The 27,859-nt window shown below is 32.0% G+C and overlaps 1 protein-coding gene across 5 annotated transcripts in view; it reads right to left on the bottom strand.

Moving 5' to 3' along the window:
• Positions 1–20,140: 20,140 nt before the first annotated feature.
• Positions 20,141–27,859, bottom strand: part of LOC132719622 (chondroitin sulfate N-acetylgalactosaminyltransferase 2-like) — a 51,047-nt gene continuing 43,328 nt past the window's right edge. For 3 of the 5 annotated variants that reach the window (XM_060703420.1, XM_060703418.1, XM_060703421.1), the window contains 2 exons: positions 24,742–24,805; positions 20,141–22,487 (listed from right to left, as the gene is read on the bottom strand). In XM_060703420.1, coding sequence (XP_060559403.1) covers positions 20,746–22,407 — 1,662 coding nt within the window. In that variant the 5' untranslated portion in view covers positions 22,408–22,487; positions 24,742–24,805 and the 3' untranslated portion in view covers positions 20,141–20,745. Of the gene's footprint in view, positions 22,488–24,741; positions 24,806–26,611; positions 26,819–27,859 lie in introns of those variants that run through there. The other 2 variants (XM_060703422.1, XM_060703423.1) reach the window with 2 other exon arrangements.

Genomic DNA, 27,859 nt, shown 5'->3' with positions numbered 1-27,859 from the left:
TTTGATCCTGATCTTGATCTTTTCTTTGTGAACACAGGGCCAGAACTTTTCATTTTTAAGAAAAATTGAATTTGAAAAAAATTAAAATGATATACTAGTGTAACCAATGTTGTAGAGTCTAGTCTCAGAATGCATGGGTTTTGCAGGCTAATCTAGCTGTATGCTTCTTGCACATTCGTGTTAGTATGGCAAGTAATGGTTGTATATGTATGTAAGCTTATATTGGGAAACAAACACTTGTATTTTCATACTATATTAGTATTACATGTTGAACAAATATTACGAGTATGAACTGATATAATAAATCAGTTTCTGATTGCTTTTATTCTTTTGAGGTTCTTATATTTGGATTGTCGGGTATATCTCCTGTTACATTATGTTCATTGAAGGGGATAAGTTAGATCTATTTGAAAATAACGCTAGAGGCGTCTGGTGCATTTTATTCTTTTCTATATGAATCATTATGGCGTATACAAATTTAATCTTCTAAATAAAGAAATAAAGTGTAGGCCCGAAGCTAAAAGGACCTTCCGGATCTGCATCGTTAGTTTTTTTTTCCTTTTTGATAGCAAAAAAAAAGACATTTGAAAAAAAAACTAACAAATGTTGTAGACTAAATGCCTCCAATGTTAAGTTAAAAAAACTCCAGGAAACTTGAATTGCCTTAAGAAAAACCTCGAGAATCAGCTAAATCTTAACAAATATATACTAGTCAAACTAAACCGAAGACGTGAGAAACGAAGAAACTAACATTTTAACTATGTTTAAAATGCTATATAAGTTTATGACGTGTGTATTGAACACTTTTGGTTAACAACCTTCCATTTACTACAAATCTCTTTTCAAATTTAGAAATTCACTGAACAATAGTCTTTTGTCTGTGACAATGATATGTCCAACCCTTAACCTATAATAGTAATATTATCATTCATTTAAATCTATAACAATGTGAAAGCACTTGTTCAAGTAACAAATGCTCTTTTCGCTTCAAACAAAACAATGATCTTTGCGTTAAAATCAATGTAATTACTGCTGATTATTATCTTTCCCAAGATTGCTTTCATGTCTTCTCAAGTGAAATTGTTACAAAGTTATTAAAAAATATGTAGAACAATACAAAAAAAACAATTATATCTGAAAAAAGTATATTACAAATACATTTTTAATGACTTTTATGCAAAAAACCGGACTGTTTGACACGCACTTTTTGACACAAAGTTTCGAGAAAAGATAAAATATCTTTAATTTTGTACTTATTGTCTTCACACGGTTTATGTGGGCCGGTGATCTGTGGTAATGCGCAATTGTTATTTTCTTGTTGTAACAAATAAGGTTATATCTTAAAAGAGAGAGAATATCGGGGAAAAATACCGACCTTGTCGTTGCCGAAAGAATTGTTGACCTTATACCGCTGTTTCGATTACACTTACGGACGTCTTGAAATCATGGCCTTTTAAGTTTTGGATTAAATTTGGCATCTCGGAAACTAATAATTGTATGGCTTTTGGGCATAAAGTGGCTGAAAAAACGTCCAAGTTTTCGTTTATAAGTTTTAAATATTGAAAACACAATGACCTTTGAAAAATAATCAAAACGCCGTAACCCTTTAAAAACACCCCTGTAATGAATATTAAAAATTATATAGCCGGGGTCACGAAAAAAACCAAACATAATGGTTTTTGCGCCCCGGGGACCCAAACCACCTCGCATCGCGATCTGATCAGATCATCTGTTCGTATATTTTCTTTACATTTTTAAGGGTTGTAAGCGAACGCATGGACCCTGATCAGACTGCGCGGATGCGCAGGCTGGTCTGGATCCATGCTGGTCGCAAACGCACTATGTTGGTTTTGTCGTGACGCGGCTCATATGAGAAATTGACAGACTCAAGTATTTTGTTATTCCTTGTATAAAGATAAAACATTCGAAAAAATAAGTAATATTTATTTTGTCAAATTTAAAAATGTTACAATGTTAGGCAGTTTGTTGTATATCAAAGAGTACTTAGGTAGTTAGATATATGGATTTTGTTTATTCTATGCGTCTTTGTTTATTCTATGTGACTTGTTTGTTTGTTTGTTTGTTTGTTTGTATGGGAGGGGTTTAACGGAATAACCATATTCTTTACTAGTAGATGTATCATTTCAAAGGAACTAAGGCAACTGCTTTAAAAAAAATGATATTTTTACGTATCAGAATACCAGGTTACATACAGACTGACATAATTGATTTCATTGAACTATAAATATATTTCTTTCAAATTTCGGACGCACCAAATCCCAGGTTTTTTCTTCTTCGTGTATTATGAATTAATTTGATATTCACTGAAGTGACGGAACTGAGAACCAAAATCAACCAAGTAGGACTTATAAATTCAATTTCGCTAAAGAATACGAGACAATTACATTTCCATAAGTCATTCCAAAGGTTTTTTTCACACTCGGGTTATCAAATTTAGTTCTCCATATACGAATTAATGGCGCTTTTATTATAGAGACAATAACTTTACAGATCTCAATGTTTGAACACTTACTGACACTAAATGTATCTGGTTTCCATAGCTATATTTATTTTCTGTTAACAAATTAGGTTATGATAGAAAATAAGACATCTCCTGTTTACGTTTTGAGAGACTGGTTTTCATCCTTTATATATTTCTGCGAACAGTATAGCACCAGACCAGTCTGTGCATCCGAGCAGTCTGATCAGATTATTTCCTGTTGGTAGCTCACTTTTTGCATTTTGATAGAAATTTAAATGGACTGTTTTAAATTCAAAGCAGAGCCAATTCACTTCACAAATTCAGCAGGTGAATGGATGAAAAATCTATAAAAAAAATATTCAGTTCGAGGTAAGAACAAAACAATTATCTTTGTGTCTTTTTTTGGATTTTTAACAAGGATCGATAATTCAAATATTTTTTATCATATAATCTCCCTAAATATAAGTATTTAGCCTACCTTTTTGTACCGCTCACTCATTTCTGCAAATCTAAATTCCCAAAATGTTTAATTCAAGCCATAATGAATAACTTATTCTGTGTGCAGTAAAAAATTAAACTGAAATCGTCACTTCGAGTACTTCATTAAGTGTATTAAAAACTGTCTTTTAAATAAAGTGTATGGTAATTGAATATATTTGTTGGTTTTTGAGATAAAACGGGGTTTTAACTTTGTCCTATTTTAATGGAATTAAAGTCTTTTTAGTTTGTATTCCTTTTAAAGATCATTCTCCTATATAACTATAAGAATAAACAATTTAAGGAACATACTTGAACACTTTAAATTTAATGGTATGTCTTTTTTTTAATGAAAAAGGTAAACTTACCTTTAAGGTTCATCAGGTTTATTTTTTTTTTTTTTTCATTATTTTCTTATGGGGGGTGGGGTTGTATTGTGTTGGTTATATTTTGCTGTCGTTATTGTTGTTGTCGTTATTGTTGTTGTTGTTGTGTGTGTTTTTCTTTTCTTTTTTTCTTTTTTGTTGTTGTTTTTTGTCTATATGTTTATTTATTTTTTTATTTATTCAATCATTTTATTTTATTTTTTTTATCATATTTTATTTTATTTCATTTCATTTTAATTTATCATAGTTTATTTGATTTAAAATCCTTTTTATTTTTGCTGTTCTGTTGCGGTTTTCAAAAGCAAAATCATTGGCCTTTCAAATAAGTGAACTATTGCTTTTTGGCAATAACAGTTAGAGTGATTTAGTTTTATTTAATTGAAGTCAAAATACCACTTTGTTTACATTTGGCTACTTTTAAGGCATGTGTTTTCACAGATCGTTTAATAGTCAGTGCTATTGTCATTTTAACATTCTTTAAATCTGTAATTTAAGTGTTGCAAAAGCACATGTTTTGCCTTTTACTAGATAAAAAGGTGTAGTCATTTCTGAGGCTAAAAGTGCTTTTAAAAGAAATGTAATTTTTTATCAAATTAAACTAGACATGCTTGTATGACGTTTTAAGATAATAAAAATGATAATTTATATTTTAGAGGGTTAAGCTAACAAGCTGATTACCTTGTATAACATTTGTTATCTCTAGAAATAAGGGAAACGTCAAATTAAATATGATATACTGCGCATTTAAAAACATAAAATATCAAGTATAGAATTTATATATTTTTTCCTTTACAAATGAGTATAAGCCGAGACACTGACTCTTATATATCACCCAGAATAAAGCCAGACCAGTTTTCACATTATACGTTAGGCCGTCTTTATTCTTTTAGTTGCTCAATTAATAAGGAAAATAAAATAGCAATAAATAATCATAGATTCAGAAATGGGCAAGTTAATTAAGGGTTACTCAACTGAAGAGATGTTGTCTGATTTAATGAAACTCGGTTATGCAGGATTTTTTATTGCGTATGTGGTTGGCTTATGTGGTTCACCTATTTCCGGCTACTGTCTATGGTGTCTCATTCCCCCGAATACAACTTCGCCCTTACATGGTCGCATATACACGACAACGTGATCGCCGCCCGTCGGGGAAAAAGCTAGGTCGGTAATAATCGCCAATTGATTAATTGTGGGAGAAAAAATATCGTTGTCTTTTCTCCGGGTCTGTGAAAGTTTGTAGTTGTAATTATGATTCAACATCTTGTAGATTTTTATGGTATATATTATTCATTATACATAATGTATGTAAATCATTATGTTCGGTCACTGTTCTTTTGGTATAATACGGTTAGATGGATATGAAAATACTGTAGAGAATATTAACTTAAATAGTTTCATGATATTAGTAGGGGCTTGACTGTGTAGGCTGTATAATTCTATTGAATAGAATTAGTATTAGTATTATATTTGTAAGTAAATTGACACAGGTTCTTTAGTACTTTGTTCAACTTCTTACTAAAAGTTTTTTGTTAAACACATTTATTAAATATTGTTTATAATTAAATTATTCTTGTAGCATTACATGAATAATATCTATTTTCTTAATCTTAATTTATTTATGTATTTTTCATTTATTTATTTATTTATTTCTTTCTTTCCTTCCAACCTTCATTCCTTCCTCCCATCCTTTCTTTCTTTCTTCCTTTCTTTATTTATTTTATTCTTTCATTCTTTTTTTCTTCCACCCTTCCTTCTTTTCTTCCTTCCTTCCTTCCCTCATTCCTTCTTTCCTTCCTTCCTCCCCCTTCCACCCTTCCTTCCTTCCTACCTTCCTTCCTTCCTTCATTCCTTCCTTCATTCATTCATTCATTCATTCAAGTAACGACAAAATATGTTACTGTATTTTGATATAATTAGAAATCTTACCCATTACTTTCGCTTGTTATATCAAAATGAGTGAACAATGTACATGTCATTAAACATTTGATTAGTTCCTTGGTTGGTTCTAATGCCGATTTTAAGACCATGTTTGGGCAGTCCGTCCACCTTAACGACTTTTTTTAGATTTTTCTGAGCAAATCACTAACAACTTATCCCACGTTATGCCTCTGAATCAGCGGTGAGAGACGGGTGACCATAAGACTCTATGTTCGTGTAGGAACTTCGAGGATCGAACCAGAGTCTCCAGGGTTACAATTCTGATGCTCGGAGCCAAGCGGGCTGTTATTTAAAGGCCCATTTTGCCCTAGAAATGCTTTTATTTTATCATATTTCTCAAAAGCTTTTAATTTATGGTGTACTTAACTTTCATTATGTTTCCAAAATTTTATTCATTGACTAATTACCTGAACCATATTTTGATACCACATGTGTTGCTTTTTGGTAATAAGTACAATTACAATGATTTGGTATTTTGTAAGGAAATGAAATTACTACTTTGTTGACATATTGCTTCTTTTATGATAAATTCTTTCAAATTTCCGCTCCTTTCTCCAGGTAGGTAATATGCTCTAAAACTATTAATAAAATGTGATAAAACTCAGACTTTGCCTTTTCGAAAGAAGTAAAAATAAATCGTTTCTGAGGCATATTGTGCTTGTAATAAAGAATATTTAATAAAACTGTCATATTTGCTTTAAGAAGTCAAATGAATTTTAACTCACCCAAATGAAAAAAATAAGTCCGTTTAACACATGTATCGAAACAATTTTGAACAAACAAATCTAATTTTAATCATTTTAAGTCGATTTAAAAGATTTAAAATTGTTTACAGCTAAATAACTTGTCTAAATGCGATTAAAGTTCCGCTTATAGCAGTTCTTTGAATAACTGAGTTTAAGAAATGTGTTTTTGATAATGCTGCAGATGTTGAACTTTTCGTAACCTCTTTAACCCTTACCAGGCTAAATATGTATATAAAATGAACTCGCCCATCTGATCTGGATCAAACCATTCATTTCAACTGAGTTTTTTGAAATGATAGGACTAAGAATAATTTTTCGAGATTGATGTTCTATTTGATGAAGGTCTAGACCAATAACGTGTGTGCATAAATTCAGATCAATTTCTCACTCCGTTTTTGCAGAATAAATATTTTAATTGTGAAAAATGACCCAAAACTGAAAAACGTTGAAACGCTTTTCACTTAAATCGTGCTAAGCCTAGCACAAAAATACGATTTTCAATTTATATTTCTTAATTATCTTTTTACATATCTTTCTGTTGTAAGTGCCCGAGGTGATCTCTGTAAAAAAAATCAAAATTTCTTTTTTAAGCTTTTTTACCTCAGTTCTTTTAAAAGTGGGATTTTTTTAAAAACTCTTTTTGTTTAGTATCATCAATATTTAGAACTTCATAATCACCATTTATACGGCAACAATATGTGAGGAAAACATAAACAACGCACTTTTGAACGACAGCTCATTCGTTCTAATATGATTTATATTTTTGCAGTCATATAAAACAGAAGTTATCTCTGACGTCATTTGACACCATTTCTTGCGTAATTATGTTATAAAACGTCGCAAAAATAACTAATTGACATTAATATGGCATTTTCTCCGTATATTGTAGAATATCAACTGACCTGAGTCTCGGATGGTCCTACATTATCAGACGTTCAATGTTCTAAGATTTAGTTCCCCTTAAATCAGCATGACCTGATTGTATGTACTTTAAAAAAAGCATTATGTTGTGGCATGGACTTAACTGGAACAACGCAGGTAGCCTTTTTAAAATCTGAAGCATTGTAGGTTTACGGGTTTGGAATGGAATGGAGTATAACTATTCAAAAATCAATGTCGGCTATATATATATATAAGAAACCGTGATAATATCTCCAGTAATATCTCTTTAACTAAAATGCACCGAAAACCAACATTATATATCCTCATTCTTGTGCAAACAAATGAGCGTACTACATTTCATAATGATTTACAACCTTATTGAATAATAAAAAACGCTAAAACGTGCCGTGATTTAGCACAAGAAACACATTGGCAGTAACAAAAGTTATCATAAGAACTCCGGGACATATTTTGTGTTATCACAAGAACTCCGGGACATTTGAAAAATCGGGTATAAATTTGTTAGCCGGGGCTTTATGTTTGCAATTTTGCATTATAGTTAGGTAATTATGTATGGCAATGATGAAGACTTGAAATAAACAGGTCAATACTTGCGAATTGGCAAATAATTTGGAAATTTTACTAAAAACTTCCAGATTTTAAGCAAGAGGCGATGAGAAATGGACTATGAATTAGTTTTTGACACATAATACAATATGTAATGAAGGCTTAATCATTAAATTTTAATTAAGCTCCTAAAACTAACTTTTTAAAGATGAAAATTACCATTTTGACGAGTGTTTTAGCAGTATATACAATTGTTTTCCAACGAACTCTGTGACAGTTATCACAAGAACTCCTTGACAAGTTATCATAAGAACCCCATCCCTCGTGTAACACTTCCTCCCCCGTGTGTAGGGAATCATGACTATATTTCCCTTAAAGGGCCTTCATTGAGTTTTTTTTTTTCCTTTTTTACTTTTATTTTTCTTGGCATGCATATGTCAAGTATATATGGCTGCAGACGTCGAATACATTTGTCATCACTCAAGAAAGTTTAAATTATAAAATGAACATGTATGTATCTATCAGAAATCTATCTATCAGGTACTAGAAATATTATTAGCGGCGTAGAGCAGCCAGAGGTATTCAGCCTGGCCGGACTGCACGGATGCACAGACTGTACTTACTCTATTACTGGTAACATAGTCAAGACAAATCATCAGATCGCTTCTCGCACTTTTTTAAGCTATGGTTAGACTAGACTCTGTCCCTTTGATGTCTTACTTTTAAATGGAGGATAACAGAATGAAGCTTAACCCAACCTGCTGAAATTGTGAAACTGACTTGTCCTGCTTTTAATTTGGAATAGTCCATTTAAAGTTTAAGGGATTACAATATCAAAGTACAAAAAGTGACCTACTTACAGCCTGGCCGGACTGCATGGATGCACTGGCTGGTCTGGTTCTATACTGGTGGCAAATGCTCGTCATTTTTTATACCAGAAGACATATAGCTTTATGTACCAGTCTCTAAAGAAGGCAAAGAATTAAAACTCAGTCGATATAATCCATGAATAAGATAATATGTTTTACCTTACTTTTACATCAAAACAACCATAGACTTTAGGATAGACTTGAAACGTCACGCTATATATCGTTACTTTATTTTCTCGGTTCTGTCATGTTTTTTATTCAATTGGCTAGTCTGCGATTAGTTTGAGAGATGTGATTTCGTGCACTTGGTAATTTCGTTATGTATCTTATATTGATCAAAGTCTGGCATTGTAATAGCTATACTGCATCTACATTATTCAATAAAAAGTACTTTTGTAGAAATATTTAGGAAAGAACTAAATATCGTTGTTTCATACTAGATATTCTCAAACCTATACCCTGAAGGACCGGTGAAGAAAAAGGCATACATGTACATAAATAAAAAGAAATGCGAAGCGTATTTTATTAAAAACTTCTTTTTCCGGTTTTACAATTATTAATAAATCAATTTTTACAAAGTTCATAATAGAGTCACTGACTAGCTGATGCGTATGATGATGTATATGTTATATAACTGTTTTAACTTTTAAGATATGTACAGAGTTTCCGTTTTATAATATTAACATAAATATTGCTTACGTGCTGTGTATATAAGTCAATGTACATATATAGTATATGAAACGGTTATTGTTGTTATTTTTTTTGGAGACAAACTTAAACAAAAGCGACTGCAAAATTGTGCAATGTGAATAAATAATTTATTGTTTTAATGGCACTTCAATAATGATAAAAGAAAAGAATAGGTGAAAAAGTATAGACCCCAAAAAAATAACATAAGGCCCTTTCCCAAACAGCATTTTACAAAAGATTTAAAAAGGAATGTGACGCTATTCAGTACATAATGTAGATATTTGTGGATGATATATGTAAAAAAAATGAAAAAATGAAACGGAAATTTGGGTAGGAAATAAAGACGTCACAAAAATCTAATAAAGCCAAATATGTTTCCTATACATTTTAATATTTAGCTATCTTCTTCAGTCTGGGCATTGTTTCTTCTCTTTGGTATATTTACGTGATACTTATCTGTTTAACAAACGCATCAAAACTTAGAAAAATAAAGTTCTGGAAAATGCCATGAATTCATAGTTTATTCCATTTAATGGTAATATTCGTCAATCATTTACAAAACATGGCGTTAAAAACATATCTGCCACCAAATCGTTTAAAATGATCAAATAGATCTTGTGGTATAAAAAAATCATATTTCACTCGTGGTACCGCTACTCATGAAAATATTCATTTTCTTAGCACTCGATGAAAATGGAAAAAAAAAACATCATCTGGGATTTAAAAGGTATTCGTCATTGCATAGTGTTTAGTTTACAACTGAAAATAGAACAAAAAACAACAAAGATTGGCAGCGAATTAAATAAATTAATATTTGGTTTATACAATTGTTATCGAAAACAGAATTAAATCGCTCTCAATGTATGAAAAGGGATGATTTATGTATTAAACAACTAAGATGTGTAACTCCTATGGAAGTCTTTACCGTATTCGATACCAGTTGTCACCCCTTAATCGTAAAAAAAAGACGCGTGCGTACAGTCTGATACTAGCAGAGTACATAATATTTAATCCTATCCGAAAACTCATTCAAATTCCATTAATAATTGAGTAAGTTTGTCTGGGCATTTGATCATGATACAAAAAAGTGCGTAATATGTGGCCTCTTTACTCTAACTGGTGTAATAAAGACACATTTGAGCCTTATTTTGGATTAAAATGATACTCCCACAAAGAAGCGCACGTGTCTCTTCCCAGAGTGGTTATGAGACCAACATTTACTAATCACCAACATTCAAACCTATTTTTGTCTGTCCGGGAGACCTCTATAAAATTATTAAAGAGTGGTCGGAAAAGAGAGAGGAGATTAAATAAATCCTTAAGTTTACACAACTTGGCATAGAAGAAATGATGATGATAAACACGTATCCTGACAAAAAGAAAAAACAAACACAAAAATACACCTTTAATGGTCTCATTTTTTGTGACTTTCACAAATTTACTGTATAGTCTTAAAAAATAACACACTTTATAGATTCTTGAATAACAACTTACTTTTAAAATTTATTTATTTATATATGTTTTGCACTGCGGAACGTCGTGTTCATAGACCTTATCCGAAGTTTGACGGAAAAGGCCTAAGATTCACGTATCACTCAAAGTCTAATCATTAGGATTCTAACATAAAAGTACAAAAATTACTCTTTAAAGAGCGTAGAAAAATGTATGTATCTTGCAATGTGTGACATTAACTACAATATTTGCTCCAGGTTCGTGACTCGTTGATGAATTTATTACAGACATATCATGATACAACCTATTTGTTCTACATAAAATTATTACTCTGTTGGGTAATATACATGAACAGGGCAATTCCATCAAACGAGATCCTATATATGTCACACACAATAGGGTAACACGCATAGATAATGGCACAATATTTCCTTCCAAGATGGTAAATTTGAATTGTGAATTACTAGTAATGAATTTTAAAAAGTTGTCAAATTTTCTCTGGAATCAATAATTAATTTTACCAGAACCAATGGTAATTGTGACAATTTCTTACCATCAGATATTTATAATACAAGGGGCATACATGTATTTTAATATGTGGCAATTTTACCATGATTTGCACGTGAAAATACATGTATAATAAACCGTTGTAAAGATTATTGATTTTTCTAACCAACAGTCTATTTTCGCACGATTTGCACGTGCAGGTTATTTAAATACATGTACATGTGGTTTTGTATACTGGTTGTAAACATGACTGAGTTGCATTGTGATCAGAGAGAGGAGCAAAGAACTTATTGCAAAATTCGTGGGTTACTCAGAAATAAAAACGGATGTGTCCCCTAAAACTTAATAGAAATTAATATAAACAAGAGCCCGGTTTGAGCCGGGTGATGCTCCCCGAATAGGTTTTGGACACAGGAAAGTACACTTCTTGTAGTTTCAGAGTAATGTCCCTGGAAAAAGTTCAAAGTGCAATAATTCCAAAATTAGGCAAGGCAGAGTTACTGTTCTTTGCACTGCACTTATAATCAATGTGATCTATCAACCTACAAAGTTTCTTGATGATATCTCTTATGATTTTCGAGTTATGTCCCGGACAACTTCAAAAAGTAAAAATAAACAAAGGGCAATAACTCCAGAATTAGGCACGGCAGAGTTATGATTCTTGTGCACTGCACAGATATATCTACCTACAAAGTTTCATGTTGATATCTCTTATAGTTTTACAGCTATGTCCTGGACATGATTTTTCTAAAAAGGGAGATAATTCAAAAATGAGGCTTAACAGAGTTATGGTTCTTTTGCACTGCACCTCTACTCAATGAGATCTATCTATCTACAATGTTTCATCTTGATATCTCTTATAGTTTTAGAGTTATGTTCCGGACAAAGTTCAAAGTGTTAAAATTAACAGAGGGCAATAACTACAAAATTAGGACAAGAAGAGTAATTGTTCTTATGCACTGCACATCTACCCATTGAGATCTATTCACCTACAAAGTTTCATGTTGATATCTCTTATAGTTTTAGAGTTATGCCACGGACAAGATTTTTCTATAAGGGGAGATAATTCAAAAACCGGGCAAAATAGAGTTATGGTTCTTTGACACTGCACTCCCCCTCAATGCCCTCTACCACTGTATGAAGTTTCAACAAATTATCTCCAAGGATTTTCAAGTTATGCTCCGGACAAGACAACGGACGGACAGACGGACAAAAGGACGTCCGGACAGACGGACAAGGCGCCGACTATATGCTCCCCCGAAATTTTTCGGAGAGCATAAAAATTGAAGCCAATGTTGTGGACTTGTTTTATGTGATGGTGGTAATCAAGAAGATGAAAGAATGTGGACTGGTTCCTACTTGTATCTGTAAAAATACACGTCCTCTTCCACTGGCACACTTCTTAAATTCAAACTTACCCGGTAACTGATTTTCACATTGTCAGTGCGACTTTATTACAAATAGTTTTATGACATCTGTTACAATAGGGCTTGCATGATAGCAAAAAGCTGCCAATATTCGTACTTACGTTTATACGAAAACTACGAGTTTGTTAATATATATATATTAACAATACAATCTCTGCACAGGGGTCATCTGACGAACAATCACCTGTAAACAACGGTTTATTTTTTTGCTTCCAAGTAAGACTTTACAATCAGTTTAACCTCAAATGAACAACACCGCTCAGCGACAATAAAATCAATGTCTCTCAAAGGGTGTTGCAGAGGTTGTTCTGTTAATATCCGAAACAGACAACGAGAAAATTAGGAGAAAGTTGACATCTTGAAACCCTTGACGTAACATTTCAAACTTTGTATTGAGGTAATAGGTAACGCTCTTTCGTTTTCAGATTTCGATAAAAACAGGTGTTGTAAGACAATATTTATTGAATCTGTGATCATGTGTACCAAAAGAAAATCCACCAAGGATTAAAAGTAAGTTATGAACCGAACACACTATTTATGTACTTATTTATTTTCCTTGGTCATGTATATGGAGCTCCGGATCATCGGTACTTTGCTCTTGACACATCGGTCTGACAATGGTTCCATTTTCGGACGGACTAGGCGATTCCCGCCTTCAGAAAAGGCAGTGGGCGGGGCATAATCGATTAAGGATTAGGCGTTTACTATATGCTCGCCTTCAGAAGTGGGAGGGGTGAGGCATAATGGAATAAAAACAATACATAATGGCTACACATTAATCTTATTTTAATACTTTGATTCAAGTTTCTATAATTGCAACAAAAATAACACAACATAACAACACAAATATACTGAGAAAACTTTCTATAACTTTTACAAAACGTTAAAATTGATAACTAACAGCAAAAACATAAAAAAAAGAACTTGGTCAATTACTAGTACGACAATTTCTACATGTCAAATAGGCAAGAAAAAAGGTAAAAATAGAATACAGTTTAAAACACTATCGCAGGCACTTGATAAAGGAAATCCCTACTTTGAGGAAACTTAAAAATGTTCTAATACTTAATGATTCAGTAATACTTGTAATGACACAATGACTGCTTTGTCATTAACTGAAAAGAGAAGAAAAAAAAACAATTATATGTTATAGTTAATGTAGTAAAAAAACAAAAAGACAGTTATTATGATGTATGCCCCCGAATGAACTTAAATATATGACAAATACAACTTTCAATAGCCAAGTTTTGAACCATTTTTAATATGACAAAAGCTTTAATTATTCATAGAATTATAAAACATATGATGTATTGTAGGCAATCTTTCGTTCTTACATTGGCAATATCCAGCTGCCATATGCGTCCTTTTATGCCAATTGACAAACTTATAAACATCAACTTATATGCCCTATATAGATAATTTTTTGCACAAGTACATAACATAACCTTATTTTTTACAAACCATAATGATCTACCATTTTTTTTATAAAATATGTTCAAATGTTAAAAAGTTATTGTTCAAAATAAATTGTCAAAATATATGAATGTCCTCCCTATGTCATGGGACAGGAAATGTTTGTAGAGTAACATACAAATGAAAAGAATAGACCTCATTTGTCCTCTTCAACTTTGAAGAAAAACACCTGGTTTTGCATGTGACATATTAATTTAACATTTCTGCTAATTGATTTCAAAATCTATCAAGAAATGACAGTTTTGGACAAGACACAATTTTGACCTTCACGTTTGACCTTAGGACCTACTGGCATGGGTCATGCATGCAACACATCCTGTGACGATGCGTAACATTTATGCAAAGTAATGTCAATATATACCATCAATGGCAAATTTAGGGACTGTACACTATTTTGTTAACACAATCAAACAAAAAATAACAACACACAAACCAATATATCCTTGACCGTAGTCATGAAGAGGACATTTGTAACACATGGCATGAACAAAAAGGGGCAATAACTATTAAAATACAAAGTTCAATTGAAATGCACAGTAAGTAACATGACATATTATAACCTATTTCTTTGACACACTACAAAGTACAAACATGCTCTAAGTTTTTTGTTGTGAAAGAATTGCTGTATAGCAACACTTGACACAAATTCACGAGTTCAAGAATAAGGTTGCTTTTAGCTTAATATTCATGCGTTTGCTGATGCAGCAATTAAATGCCATTTATTTAAAGGCCCATTATGCCTCAGTCACATTATCATTTTTACTTCTCAAAAAATTTTTGGTATCAGTTACAGTTCCAAAAACTACTCATTTGCCATATACATGAACTGTCTTTTGCTCCTTTAGCTCTGTTGGCAATGGATATAATTATAGTGAACAAGTACTTTGTATGGAAGTCAAAATACTACTTTGTTAACATTTTGCTACCTTTACAACACATTTCTTCATATTCAGGGCTATTTTCTTAAGTTGTTCAACATTTAACATTCTCTCAATCCATTATTAAACACATGTTTGACATTTCAAAAGAATTAAACTACAATGTATATTTATTTCTGAGGCATAATGTGCCTTTAAAATGTTATTTCCATGCAAGTTATACACTATAACATGATCATATTTTTATTGTTTTGACTTTAATAACATAGAATGTTATAGGCATGTATTTAGGAAGAAAGTACTGAATGAAACATCTGTAATCCATAAGTCATCGTGTTCAACAAAAATTGCTTCAATGTGCTAACGTGTGCTAATACTATAATTAGTAACATCTGCCAATTTTATATGAAAATAATACCGCTGTTCTCAATAAAAAAAACAACCTAGACATATCTATCAAAACTGTTTCCAAGATGGTTAAAAAAAGTGTCCAATTAAAAATGTCCAGGCTGATAAAAAATTCAACTTCTTTCAAAATTACATGACAAAAAAGTGTTAAATAATTACAGCAAATCACGCTAATTGTGACCAAACATCAACAATTCCTCTCAATCATAAAAATCTATGATAAATATGAGAAAACTGTTCAGATTTATTCTTTAACAGACTAAAAAATTATAACTAATTCAGTTTGTGCGAGATTTCTAAAATGAAAGAAAATTATAGCAGAAACATAGGTACAGTCTTTTAAGCTCGACTATTGGAAGAAAAAGGAGAGCTATTATGTACGCACCCAGGCAGAGGCATGACACTGGTTAAATTTTTGCATGCAAGTTCGTATCTCAAAAACTACTGAAAGGAATGGTTGAAACTTGACAAACTTGTTTTCAAGAATAATAGGAAATCAATGTCCAAGGACTATAACTCTGTAAGCTTTAAGACAAACTCTCTGAATATTTCTCGAACCCACTCGGCTAGCCATTCTTTGATTACTAGTCTGAAGTGTTAACCACACAGCCATGCTGCCACAACAGCCAGTTTGTGAAAGTGTCTGAGAGAAACTTATGCCTTATCAAATCAGAATAACCTAATAAATATTGAATTTGTAAACCTAATGTGAGTAATGTCCTCTGCAGTGTATAGAAAACATGACCTAAAAATAAATTGATAAATCTGAAATAAATTCCCCACTTAATGCACCTGGTTTTAATGCTTGAACTATTTCTATGAGGCTTACATGCTTAGAGGCATTTTTTCTCTTAGTTACACCAATGTGATGAAATTTAATGTCTAAAAATAGCAAAACCACTGCAGAATATTTAATTATTAACACATTTGGCAGTTCAAAAGTTGCATATGTAGCACAAAAAATCTTGAAACACTTTTCTTTAACCTGGGGAGATAATTACATTCAATGTTAGATCAAAACTGCATTATTAATAATGAGATCATAAATTTTCTTTCCAAGCTTTTACTAACAATATTGAGCCTACTTACATTGAAAGTCCTACATTTTTATTGCATTTTAATAAAGTTTAAGGGCAGACTTTCACACTGAAGTTCTCATGTACAATTAAAATAGTAAATAAATATTGGTAAAATTAAAGCTGTATGCCTCCAGATGAGCTAAAATTGAGCCGCGTCATGACAAAACCAACATAATGGGTTTGCGACCAGCATGGATCCAGACCAGCCTGCGCATCCGCGCAGTCGGATGCGCAGTCTGATCAGGATCCATGCTGTTCGCTATCAGTTTCTCTACTTGTAATAGGGTTTGTAAATGAACAGCATGGATCCTGATCAGACTGCGCGGATGTGCAGGCTGGTCTGGATCCATGCTGGTCGCAAACGCATTAAGTTGGTTTTGTTATGACGCGGCTCAAATTATTTCAAGGAAATCAAACTTGAGGAAAGTATACTAAGATTTTAAGAAATTAAGTAAAAGATTCAAAGTAATAATTTTTTATCTTATGTGCAATTAATGACTGATTTTTCAGTACTTATCACCATATTTCTACTATGTGCATGATTAACGCAGTAAGGGCTATTTTTGCGTATTTTGACCTCTTTTTGGTAATTTATGTGGATTATAAGTGCTGATTACAATGTGTAAATTACTTTCTTTGTTCCATCACAATATATTACTTTTTAAATACAATTTCAAAATTTTCATAAAAATTAGCATGAATCTGGAGGCACGCTGCTTTAAATTCTAAGACAATCTGATGCAATAATACAAAGCAGAACAATCAGAAATTTTTGATAATACTATCGGTATTTCCCATGAGCCATTCCAGTTAAAGCTTAAATAAACCCTTTAAAAAATAATATAAATTTGACACAGACTGTTACTATGATGCCATTTTCAAGACACACAAAAACAACAACAAAAAAAACACAATAAATTAAAACATGATACAATGTTATTAAACACAAATGAGAAAATTATATTATGAAAGAGGTAGGAACTTAACATAAAACATAAAATATTTACAAGATACAAGTCAAATCACAAACTATTACAAGAAAATTAAGAGATAAGTTATATACAATGTTACTCACTTAAATGTCAGACCCACTTATAAGACGAGGATCTTATTTTAACACTTCTTTCAATAAATGCACATTAAATTGTTGTTTTAACTCAAGTATAAGACAGCTTCCAGGCCTTTTTCTTCCAAATACATAGCTTTCTCTCGGAAACAGGGAAATTTCTTAAGAATTTACCCCCCCCCCCACAATCCAAAGTCCACAATCATTCATGGTTATAATTTCAAATTTGAAGGAGAATAAAAAGGCCTGGTATCCAACTGTCTAACATAACCTGACCAGTGGTATTTCAATGGTCAGTAACATACTTTCTCTCCTAATTCTACTACTCAGATACTGATATGGAAGACTAGTTCATACATTTTAATGCTTTTGTGTTACAAAAATGATCAATCATACAAAAATAAGACTAGCAAAATAGCACTTTTCCTCGAGCTTTGTAAATTTCAAAAATAAAATAGTTTAAACCCTTAATTTGTTGGCAGTGACAATGACAAGCTTTTGTCATAAGTAAAGATCAAGGCCAGCCTGAACATTGCTGCATTCTCACCATGCTCTATGCTTTAGTCTGACAATATATACTTTGTATAGCAGTCTGACCAGGCTCTATACAGTAGTCTGACCAGGCTCTATACAGTAGTCTGACCAGCTTTTATACTGCTGACTACCCAATTTTGGTACTTAAATTATGAAACTTGTATTTGTGTAATGGATTTACTCAGTTTTGAATTTGGAACAGTCCATTCACTGCTTAAGGATTTTAATATTAAAATACAAAATGAACTACCAACAGTATAAAGCCTGGTCAGAAAGACAGATGCGAAGAGTGACTGGGCATTATATTGGGGGCAAAGGCTAGTCACTCTCGATGCCAGTAAGGTAAGGGTTGAAAACTACACAATGGGCAGTTCTTAAAAGTTTGTACCAAGTCTGATAAAATAAAGCAGGATCAAGGTAACATTTCTCTTGTATATATACATGTATACATATAATATATTAATAAAGGCAGATATCTTCTGCTATCAATATGTATCAGTACTAATACTATAAATCTAAACATACCAATTCACAACATACTTCAAACAACAGCTATCAAATGCTGTGTTAAAGTTCGGCTGTTAAATTGCAAGGACTAAAAATAACCAACTTTGACAAAGTTTAGAAAGGAACATAACTCCAAAAACAAAGACTGCACCTTGTTATGACAATCAAGCATTCCAAGTTTTATGTTGATAATTTTGACAATGTTTGAATAATGGTCTATATTGAAGTTTTTGCACAACAAGGACAGAATAATAGCTGAACTTTTTACTTCCTAACAGCAAGCTAATATAAAAAAAACTTTATAAATTTTTCAGTAAAAAACCCCTCTAAAAACAAATAATTATTTTGAAATTTTGTATGAATATATTAATAATGTTACTTTATTATCATGATTCAGTTAGAATTAACATTACATGTATTATAATGGCAGTGTTAGCAGCAGAACATTGTTCTACAAAACATAGAAAAAATAAAAATAAACAAAACAGCACATTGCCACTTACAACTGATACATAAACTGAAATAAGCTTTGCAACTAATGAATAGATCTATGTCTTTACAATTCTTCCATAAATTTGAAAGATTTAGTAACTTCAACACTATAAATAAGATTATAATTATAAAATGTTACCTAATTTGGTTTCTTAATAATGATTTCATAACCTAATATCCTAATGCATAACATTCTCTTTGGTGCATAAGGGACTGTTTCAATCAAATAAATATGAGGGAATTTAGTCCACCCTTTTGTGAACAGGTTTGTGTCTGCCCAAATAAAGCAGCTCCAGTCATGAAATTGGATTACTTGGCGGGAAAAAAAGAGTTGCAGCTGTCACATAGTAAATACTGATAACTTATCAATACCATTTTTGGGAAAATTGGGACTTGTTAGCAATTGGGTCCGCTTCAGCTTCAATAGGTGGGAAAAAGCACTGAATACTCTTACAAAAACTTAATGAAACATATCTTATTCTCAAAATGAACTCTTCATCCATGTTTTGCTATCTGTTTGCGTTTTGTTGTTGTTGTTGTTTTTGCTTTTTTCCATTTTAAAAAATGGCTTGTTTATTTTCTGCATGGCAAGATGCGTAAACAATTCCTGCCAAACCAATCAACTGATGCACTAAAATAAAACTTGGCATTGTAAGAGATAAGTTTATAAACATTTTATTGCTTTACAACTCCATTCATATCCTAGTCTGATAGCATGAAGTAACAAAATTTCATGATAGTAAAAAAAGGTGCTAGAGAACAGTGGCACCTTTATTTTCAACTTGTGTGTGGTGTTCCTTGGGGAAGTGGTGTTTAAGTGCATTGAGTATAGATGGTAACCAAACAATAGCGCTAATGTTTCTATTTCAGTGCAAATATGTACTGGTAACGATCCACTTAAAATTATTTAGGTTAATGAAATATACAAATACTATTTTAGTCTAACTTCATGGCATTTCAACCCAATCACCATGGGTCAATATAGAAGGCCTCATTCATGAATCGGGCATTTAAAGGCACTTATGTAGAATAAGCCTACAAAAAAATATGTAATAAAATCTGTGGGAATGGCATTCAGTGCAGTTATGGACCTTTCCAGTGTTTACAGTTTTATGTAAATTGGCTAACTTGCTATCCAATTGCTACACTGATATAATACATAGTCACTGGTTGACCTGGTTTGCACAAAACATGATTAAGTTGTGAGCAGTTGACCTAGCAATGAATGGAAAAGGTGTGGCTAAATGTTCCGCAACAAAAAACCGGAAAGGTCCATTATGCTGTCATGTTCCTATAACAGACTTAATATTTGTTTTTGTTTCTATTTGTATCTCATGCTATTTAAAAACTTATACAAAAAACCTCATCAATTCACAATGAACAGGTTGTAATCTTGGTACTGTACGTAAATTGTAAGAACAAAATATTTATAGTTCTCGCAAAAAATGATTAGTTCATGCAAGTAAAATGCATGAATTTCACATTCATCAAAAATGTAATTATAAACCTTAATACTTGAACACAATAACGCCTAAAACAATTATTTCACAGACATTCAAAAAGAATTTTTCTCTTAAATTCATGAAAATCGACTTTTCTCTGTTTTTGTTTACATGATTACTATAGTATAAGAAATACAGTTTTAAACCTATTATTAAGTGCTATTGACAGACAATAATAATAACTTTAATCAACCAGTATAGAACCAGCAGGCCAACATGCACATCCATATAGTCGGAAAAGCTCTATACTTATGGCTGCTCCAATCTAATATTTTGATATTGAAATCCCTTAAAACACTAATGGACAGTTCCAAATTCAAGGCAGGACTAGACCATTACATAAATTCAGGGGGCTTATAGCTAAATTTTTAATAGATTGGTCCTTATTCTTCTGATTGATACTGATCAGATTGTTTCATCCTGTCCGGTGCATCCATTGAACCGATAGGTGGTACGACTTGATTTTTGCTGAGGTTCTTATGAATATTCACTTCATCTTTAAATGCGAGCAGACCTAACTGAGCATGTGATGCCTCCGTTAATGCCTTAGATCGTATACAGCTCCGGTACTGCTCCGAATTTAGATTAGGATCACAGGTTTTCTCGTGCCACAGGTGAAATAATCCCGGATCCGTGGCGCGTATCACCAAATAGTCTGTTCTCACATATTTCTGATATAAAAACACATCTTCCCCACCCCACCCTGAGATATATTCATCAAAACCGTTGACTGCTTTGAAGTCAGATCTGTACTGGCATGTCATGCCGTAACCGAAGTCTCGCCAAAAACCAGTGTTCCTTGATATGACTAGCTGTTCCCGCTCCGATGGTATTGTCATGTCTTGAAGACTATACACAACATTCGGGTTATATAAACTGAACACAATTGGATAATAAACACGTTTTCGTGGCTCTGTATTGACACGGCAACGTTCTAAGAAATCTACTGTAAACACTATATCGACGTCACATAAAAACAATAGAACATCAACGCTTTTCCAACTTAATACGCCAACCTGTAAACCTCGCCCTCGGGAAAATTCTTCCTTTAAAGTCACAAGTTTCATGTGTTTATATTTATGTTCTTTAGCCGTTGAAGTCATGATATCTTTGACCGTCTTAAAACCTTCTTGCCCGAAATATACGACAGTTAAATACACGCGCCTGTCCTGATTTATAACCACTTTCACGAAGCGAGTCATGAACTGGCGAAAGGCTTCGATTCTTCCTGAGAGAGGTAAAATAAGATTGATCCATACTTGAGATGTATTTTTCTGACCAGACTCTACATTGTGAAGTAGACCAAAAGGTCTCATCAATGTCATTTTTCTATACGCATGTTTTTGAGGTTGATCTATTTCACGAAAAAATAACTCATACTGCGTCCCAGTCATGGGCTCGGTTCGGTACATACCTTCAATAAAATCCTCGATATTAAATTTCCTTTCATTTTTTGTTCTATTTTTATTCATTTCATTCACTGCATATGTCACTACATCATTTATATCTTTCCTTTTGTAGCCAATCGGTTTTTCTACAACCCGTTTTCCTAATCCAGGCTCTACTAAAAAGATTTTATTAAGCGTGAATTTTGTGAATGGAATAATTTCGTATTCAGATTTTAAAGCCACCCCATGCAATATTTCCGCCTTTTTTACTTTACTCTGAACATAATTTGAATAATTTGTATCGACACTGTCAGAGGTAGGTTTTTGCAAGTCTGAGCTATTCTTAAACTCCTGTAAAGATCGTATCATTAACGACTGGTGTGAAATTTGATTTGAGAGATTTTGAGCTTTCCTATCGGTCGTCTCTAATATATGTTCAAGCATACGAATCTTTTCTTGTAGATTCTGCACCTCCGATTTATACTTGCTATGAAGATCAATGTCGCTCGGCTGCTTGCTAGAGAATTCAATACTTCTTTCGTGCCGAAACTGTCCGTCCATGTAAATTCCGAACTTGGCCACATACAACATCGACATCATGGACAAGCTGAATAGAAGGATAAGGACACGTGGCATCTGCTGACCAACCCTGTACATCTTGTAACACTTCGATCATTCTCACCAACAGACCGTCTGCTCTCTCATCCTACAATCCTCCAACAATACTCATCTCTTCCCTGAAATCAACCAATCAAATTGTTTATTATATACAAACAACCAATCAAATTATTTATTATATACTTATTTAAAAAACACGCAGAATTAAAGGGAATTTTTGGAAATATAAGGTCAAAAAAATGAGAAAATGTATAAAATAAACAGTAAATTAAAGTTTTTTTCTATAAATTTATATGGGATATTTTTTCATTCCCCATGCTTCATACCACTGATGAAAATAAATATCGAACATAGTTCTAGAAAGAAAACTTGAGTATCACTTGTAATCCATACAAAAAACATACTTCCAACTTTTTCGGTAACAGAAACCTTTAATTTTGGATCAAATTTTCCATTCTACAAACTATACTAGACAGAATAGGTGCTAAGTCAGCGGCCTTTTAAACAGAGGAAATTCAATTTTTATTACCTTATTATTTTTATTGTCTTCAATTCTTTGCAAGGCTAAATCTTTTTAACAGAGCATAATAAAGACTTTGAAGTTTTTTATTTGAAAAGCATGCTTTCTATTATAAAAATAAACACTTGAATTTACAGACCTGACATCAAATCTTTTTTTCGTTGCTTTTTATATTGTTTCTGGTGGGCAATTATTGCAAAAAAACTAGAAATGTGTCCATAGGACACTGATGCCCCCACACGCCACTGTTCTGTCAATCTTATGACTCTAGGTCAAATATTTTTTGGACTACATGTGCCACAAGATGAAAACTAAAAATCAACAAAGGGCCATAATTCTGTTAAATTTGGTCGCAGCAAAAATTCCTTCATTTACTAACCATCTACACATTAAGGTTGTTAATCCCTGGAAGTTTAAGCAAAATCTGCCATCCGGTTTAAGAGGAGTTGCGTTCACAAAATTTCTACATAGTATATATAATGAAAAAATCAACAAAGGGCCATAATTCTGTTAAATTTGGTTAGAGCAAAAATTCCTTCCCTTACTGCCATCTACACATTAAGGTTGTTCATCCCTTGAAGTTTAAGCAAAATCTGCCATCTGGTTTAAGAGGAGTTGCATTCACAAAATTTCTAAATAGTATATAGTGAAAAAATCAACAAAGGGCCATAATTCTGTAAAATTTGGTTGCAGCAAAAATTCCTTCCTTTACTACCATCTACACCTTAAGGTTGTTCATCCCTTGAAGTTTAAGCAAAATCTGCCATCCGGTTTAAGAGGAGTTGCGTTCACAAAATTTCTACATAGTATAAAGTGAAAAAATCAACAAAGGGCCATAATTCTGTTAAATTTGGTCGCAGCAAAAATTCTTTCTTTTACTACCATCTACACATTAAGGTTGTTCATCCCTGTAAGTTTAAGCAAAATCTGCCATCCGGATTGAGAGGAGTTGCGTTCACAAAATTTCTACATAGTATCTAGTGAAAAAATCAACAAAGGGCCGTAATTCTGTTAAATTTGGTCGCAGCAAAAATTCCTTCCTTTACTACCATCTACACATTAAGGTTGTTCATCCCTGTAAGTTTAAGCAAAATCTGCCATCCGGTTTAAGAGGAGTTGCGTTCACAAGATTTCGGGACGTACCGACAGACGGACGGACTGACTGACTGACGGATTGACGGACGGACGGACAAGTGCAACGCTATATGCTCCCACATTGTGGGGGCATAAAAATCTGAATTAACTCAAGAGGGACGATTCAATATCTTACTGTATCTATTATATGTCATTATGCATTCATTTATATTCCCTTACGAGGCACATCTTCTTATAAGACGCAGCCCCAACTTTAATTATATCACATGTTTTTTTGTTAATTAATACACCCTTGTATAAGATATTAAAGTCAAATTTTTCCCGCTAGGCTGAAAATTGGCATTGATTCTGTCATGCGAAATCAGTCGAAAATTCATCAATTTATTGTCAGTGTTCTCAAAAATATTACAAATAAGTACAGAAGTCATAAATATTCTACTTTTCCGTATTAAAATTTATCCATGACAGCTATTGTACCATATGATTCCTTAAATTATTTTTTTAGTTTCTTAATATTCAATTTTACCTTGCAACATATTTAATTGTCTACACATATTCCCTTTTTAACAAATTATCAATTATGAATTCAAGTTCTTTGTTCTTTTCATATTTTTTTTTTTTTTTTTAAATCTATGTAACATTTTCAAATTTTATGTTTTTAACTGGCTTTCGGACCTCAGTGGGGCTCTTTTAAGCTGCTGTATGTCGATTTTAGCTTTATACATTTTACAATGCACTTTAATAAACTACATTCCTACCTTGCCACCGAATTTTACTGGAACACTTTATCGTTTAAATCTGTTTTCAATTTTGTCTTCTTAACTGCAATTATAAAGATTAAATTAAGATATTAGATTACTTTTAATATGACGCTGCGCTATTCTAATGTAACGCAACACAAGTAAAACAACGGAGCTACTTGAGTACTACTTGACACTGCAAAACTCGTTCAAATCATTAACCATAAACTTAAAATAATGCCGGAATAGACTTTGTCAAACTTGGCAATTAACTGAATTATGACGGCATTATTTCTGAACTGTTTCAACCATTCCCCCACTGAATTTGTATAATGAACATGCTCTGCTTTTAATCTTTAATAGCTCATTGCTAATGGAAGGGGTTTCAGTACCAAAAGTTTGAATTAAAACAGTCAACAGTATAGAGCCTGGTCATATGATCTCAGTGCATCTAAGTAGTAAAAATTACAAAAATCGACATGCATACATATTTAGCATCATTCAGTGAATTACAGTATTTGAAATTTACAATTCACCGTTTGGCAGATACTAACGTTTAAGGACATGAATGGTGACATGTCTGGGGTTTGTACTCTCAGTGCCTAAAAGGGCAGATGGACTCTCATTAATTAAGCCTAGAATTGACACACAGAATCTGGTCAGACTGTGCCTATTTCAGTGTCATGTCATAATAACCAGCTTGCATTAGCTTAAGAGTCAATCAAATTACCGTATGATGATTATATCAGTATTCTACTGGGGTATTAATATTTAATGGGCATTATTTTTTACTTTGTGATTGAATTGTTCAGCTTCCATTTTTGGAACTATATATTCATTATCAACTTTTGGTATATCAAGATGAAAATTTGAAATTGGTCAGCCAAATTTTTAGAGCCTTAAACCAGACTCCTAGACTGGCCTGGCTCAACACTGGTGACATTTTAAGACTAATCACTTTCAGGGGTGGCAGGGAAAGAGTTAATCAGGACCTTTACTTTACTGAAATGATGGCAATATTGGATAGTTCAGAAAGCTGACACATATAAGTGATTCATATTACAATATAAAAGTTTGTTTCACAATCGGGTTCAAATTTCAATTTTCATTTCAATGTCATAATTACGAGGTAAGGAGTTCAGATGCATTATGGTATATTTTTTCACCCTTGCTTCTGCATGGTCTTCCATATTCATAATATAAGAAAAATGATTGACAGCATTAAAATAGTAAAATTATAATATTTCAAGTATGTTAAAAAAATGTTTGATTTGTATTGTATATGTAAATGTATATATTCAGGAAATAAATATGTTTAAACTAAAAAAGCATTGAACATTATAAATGGGCTAGAACCAGCGATATACTAAGATTCCATTGCCTTAAGCCAGTGCATAAAGGATACATTTTGTGTGAATTTAAGTATAATCTTTTGCCTGTTACCACTTAACTTTTGTATTAAAATTTTCTTAAATTCTACAATGTCTGAGAAATAAATCATATTAGCACAGTTTCTATGCTTGCAAATTGGTAAAAACACATCTACAGAAATTAATAGTTTTGAACACTATGTTCCAATGAAAACAGTCTGTGGCAACTGATATCAATTAATTCATATAGAAAATAATCATTCTGTCGACAAGAATTATCAAAAGTAATTTCCGGTTTTCAAACATTTTTTTTACCTATTAAAGAAAAAATTTCATATCTATCAAAGGACCTAAGTGTACTGATGAAAAAGCAAAAAAAAATTTATACACTTCATCTTTACAAAATTAATTTATCAAAACAAAACATTAAGAAAGATATCAGTGATTTCAGCTTTATAGAAAGCTAGGTTAATGACCTCAATTATCGTGACTGATAATTATAATTGAAAGATAATTACCTAATTTACATATGATAATCTCTTTCTCATATTCCAATTTTACAGTTAATCAACACTGCCATACAAAAACCATTTAAAAACAACAAAGCATCCCTGTTTTCTATATATTATAACAAAAACTTTTGTACATATATTGTATATTTAGTCCCAGCACTACAAACTGAAAGTAATTCATATTTAATTAGCTTAAGCCCTTTAAGAGGTTTAACTTTCACCAAATGTTCTTTCATGAATAGTGATAAAAATAAATCCGCACGATTTTATTTTTTCGATACACCAGCAACACTGGGTTGTCAGACAAATAACTTTTAACATAAATATTTGAAGTTCGATGTACACATTTGACTTAATTTACCAGATTAAAATCACTTCCAGCAATACTTATCAATACAGTATTATAAATTTGTAATCAATTCAATGAAAGTGTACATTATGCATTTGAAAAAGTAGTTCTTTCGGTGTTAATGAAAGGGAAAAAAAATTAACATTACATGATAAAGTGTTATAAAGGGACTAAATTAATCTGCTTCAAAGATTCATTAAAAAAAAAAGAATCTGTCTTTTAAGTATACATCAATAATAAAATAAAATTTTCAATTTTCGAAACTCAATTTAAAGAGAAAAAAAAACAAAAAAACAATGTCCATTTCATTACTTTCTTCTTTTTGTAGTTAACTTAATAATAATATAAATAATTATGATTTTGTCACAAAAGAAAAATAACAAGAAGTCTAAACAGTATCAATTTAAAGTAAACTTTAAAATATACTCATTTAAACTTAAAGGCTCAAACTTAAAGGCTCATTATGCCTCAGATATGCTATAATTTTTATTTCTCAAAAACTTTTTTATTCTTGCATCTTGAGAAGGTTTCAGAAGAAATACTTTGCCACAAAGATAAACCATCATTTTGCTTTCTTTGTTCTTTTGGCAATTGGTTTAATTATAATGAATTAGTATTTTGTATGGAAGTTAAAATACTACTTTGTTTAAATTTTGCACAATTTTCTTCAGTTGTTAATTATCTCACATGATGTTAATTCATTATTTAAACAATATTAAACACATGTTCAACATTTCAAAACAATTACAAAAATATGAATTTCTGATGCATATCTTTTTTTAAATTTACAACTGAAACAAATCTTTTTTTTCCCACAACAATTTATAATAACTTTTATGTTGAATTTATGGTTACATATACAAAATTAATTTGTCATTTTCTGAATAGTTAAAACTTTATAATTC

Source organism: Ruditapes philippinarum, unplaced genomic scaffold, assembly GCF_026571515.1.
Source record: "Ruditapes philippinarum isolate M1 unplaced genomic scaffold, ASM2657151v2 ctg1479_1_1_1_1, whole genome shotgun sequence".
In the NCBI taxonomy this organism is placed as follows: domain Eukaryota; kingdom Metazoa; phylum Mollusca; class Bivalvia; order Venerida; family Veneridae; genus Ruditapes; species Ruditapes philippinarum.
The sequence above is the reverse complement of the archived record's forward strand: the minus strand, read 5'-3'. Positions and strand labels throughout refer to the sequence as shown.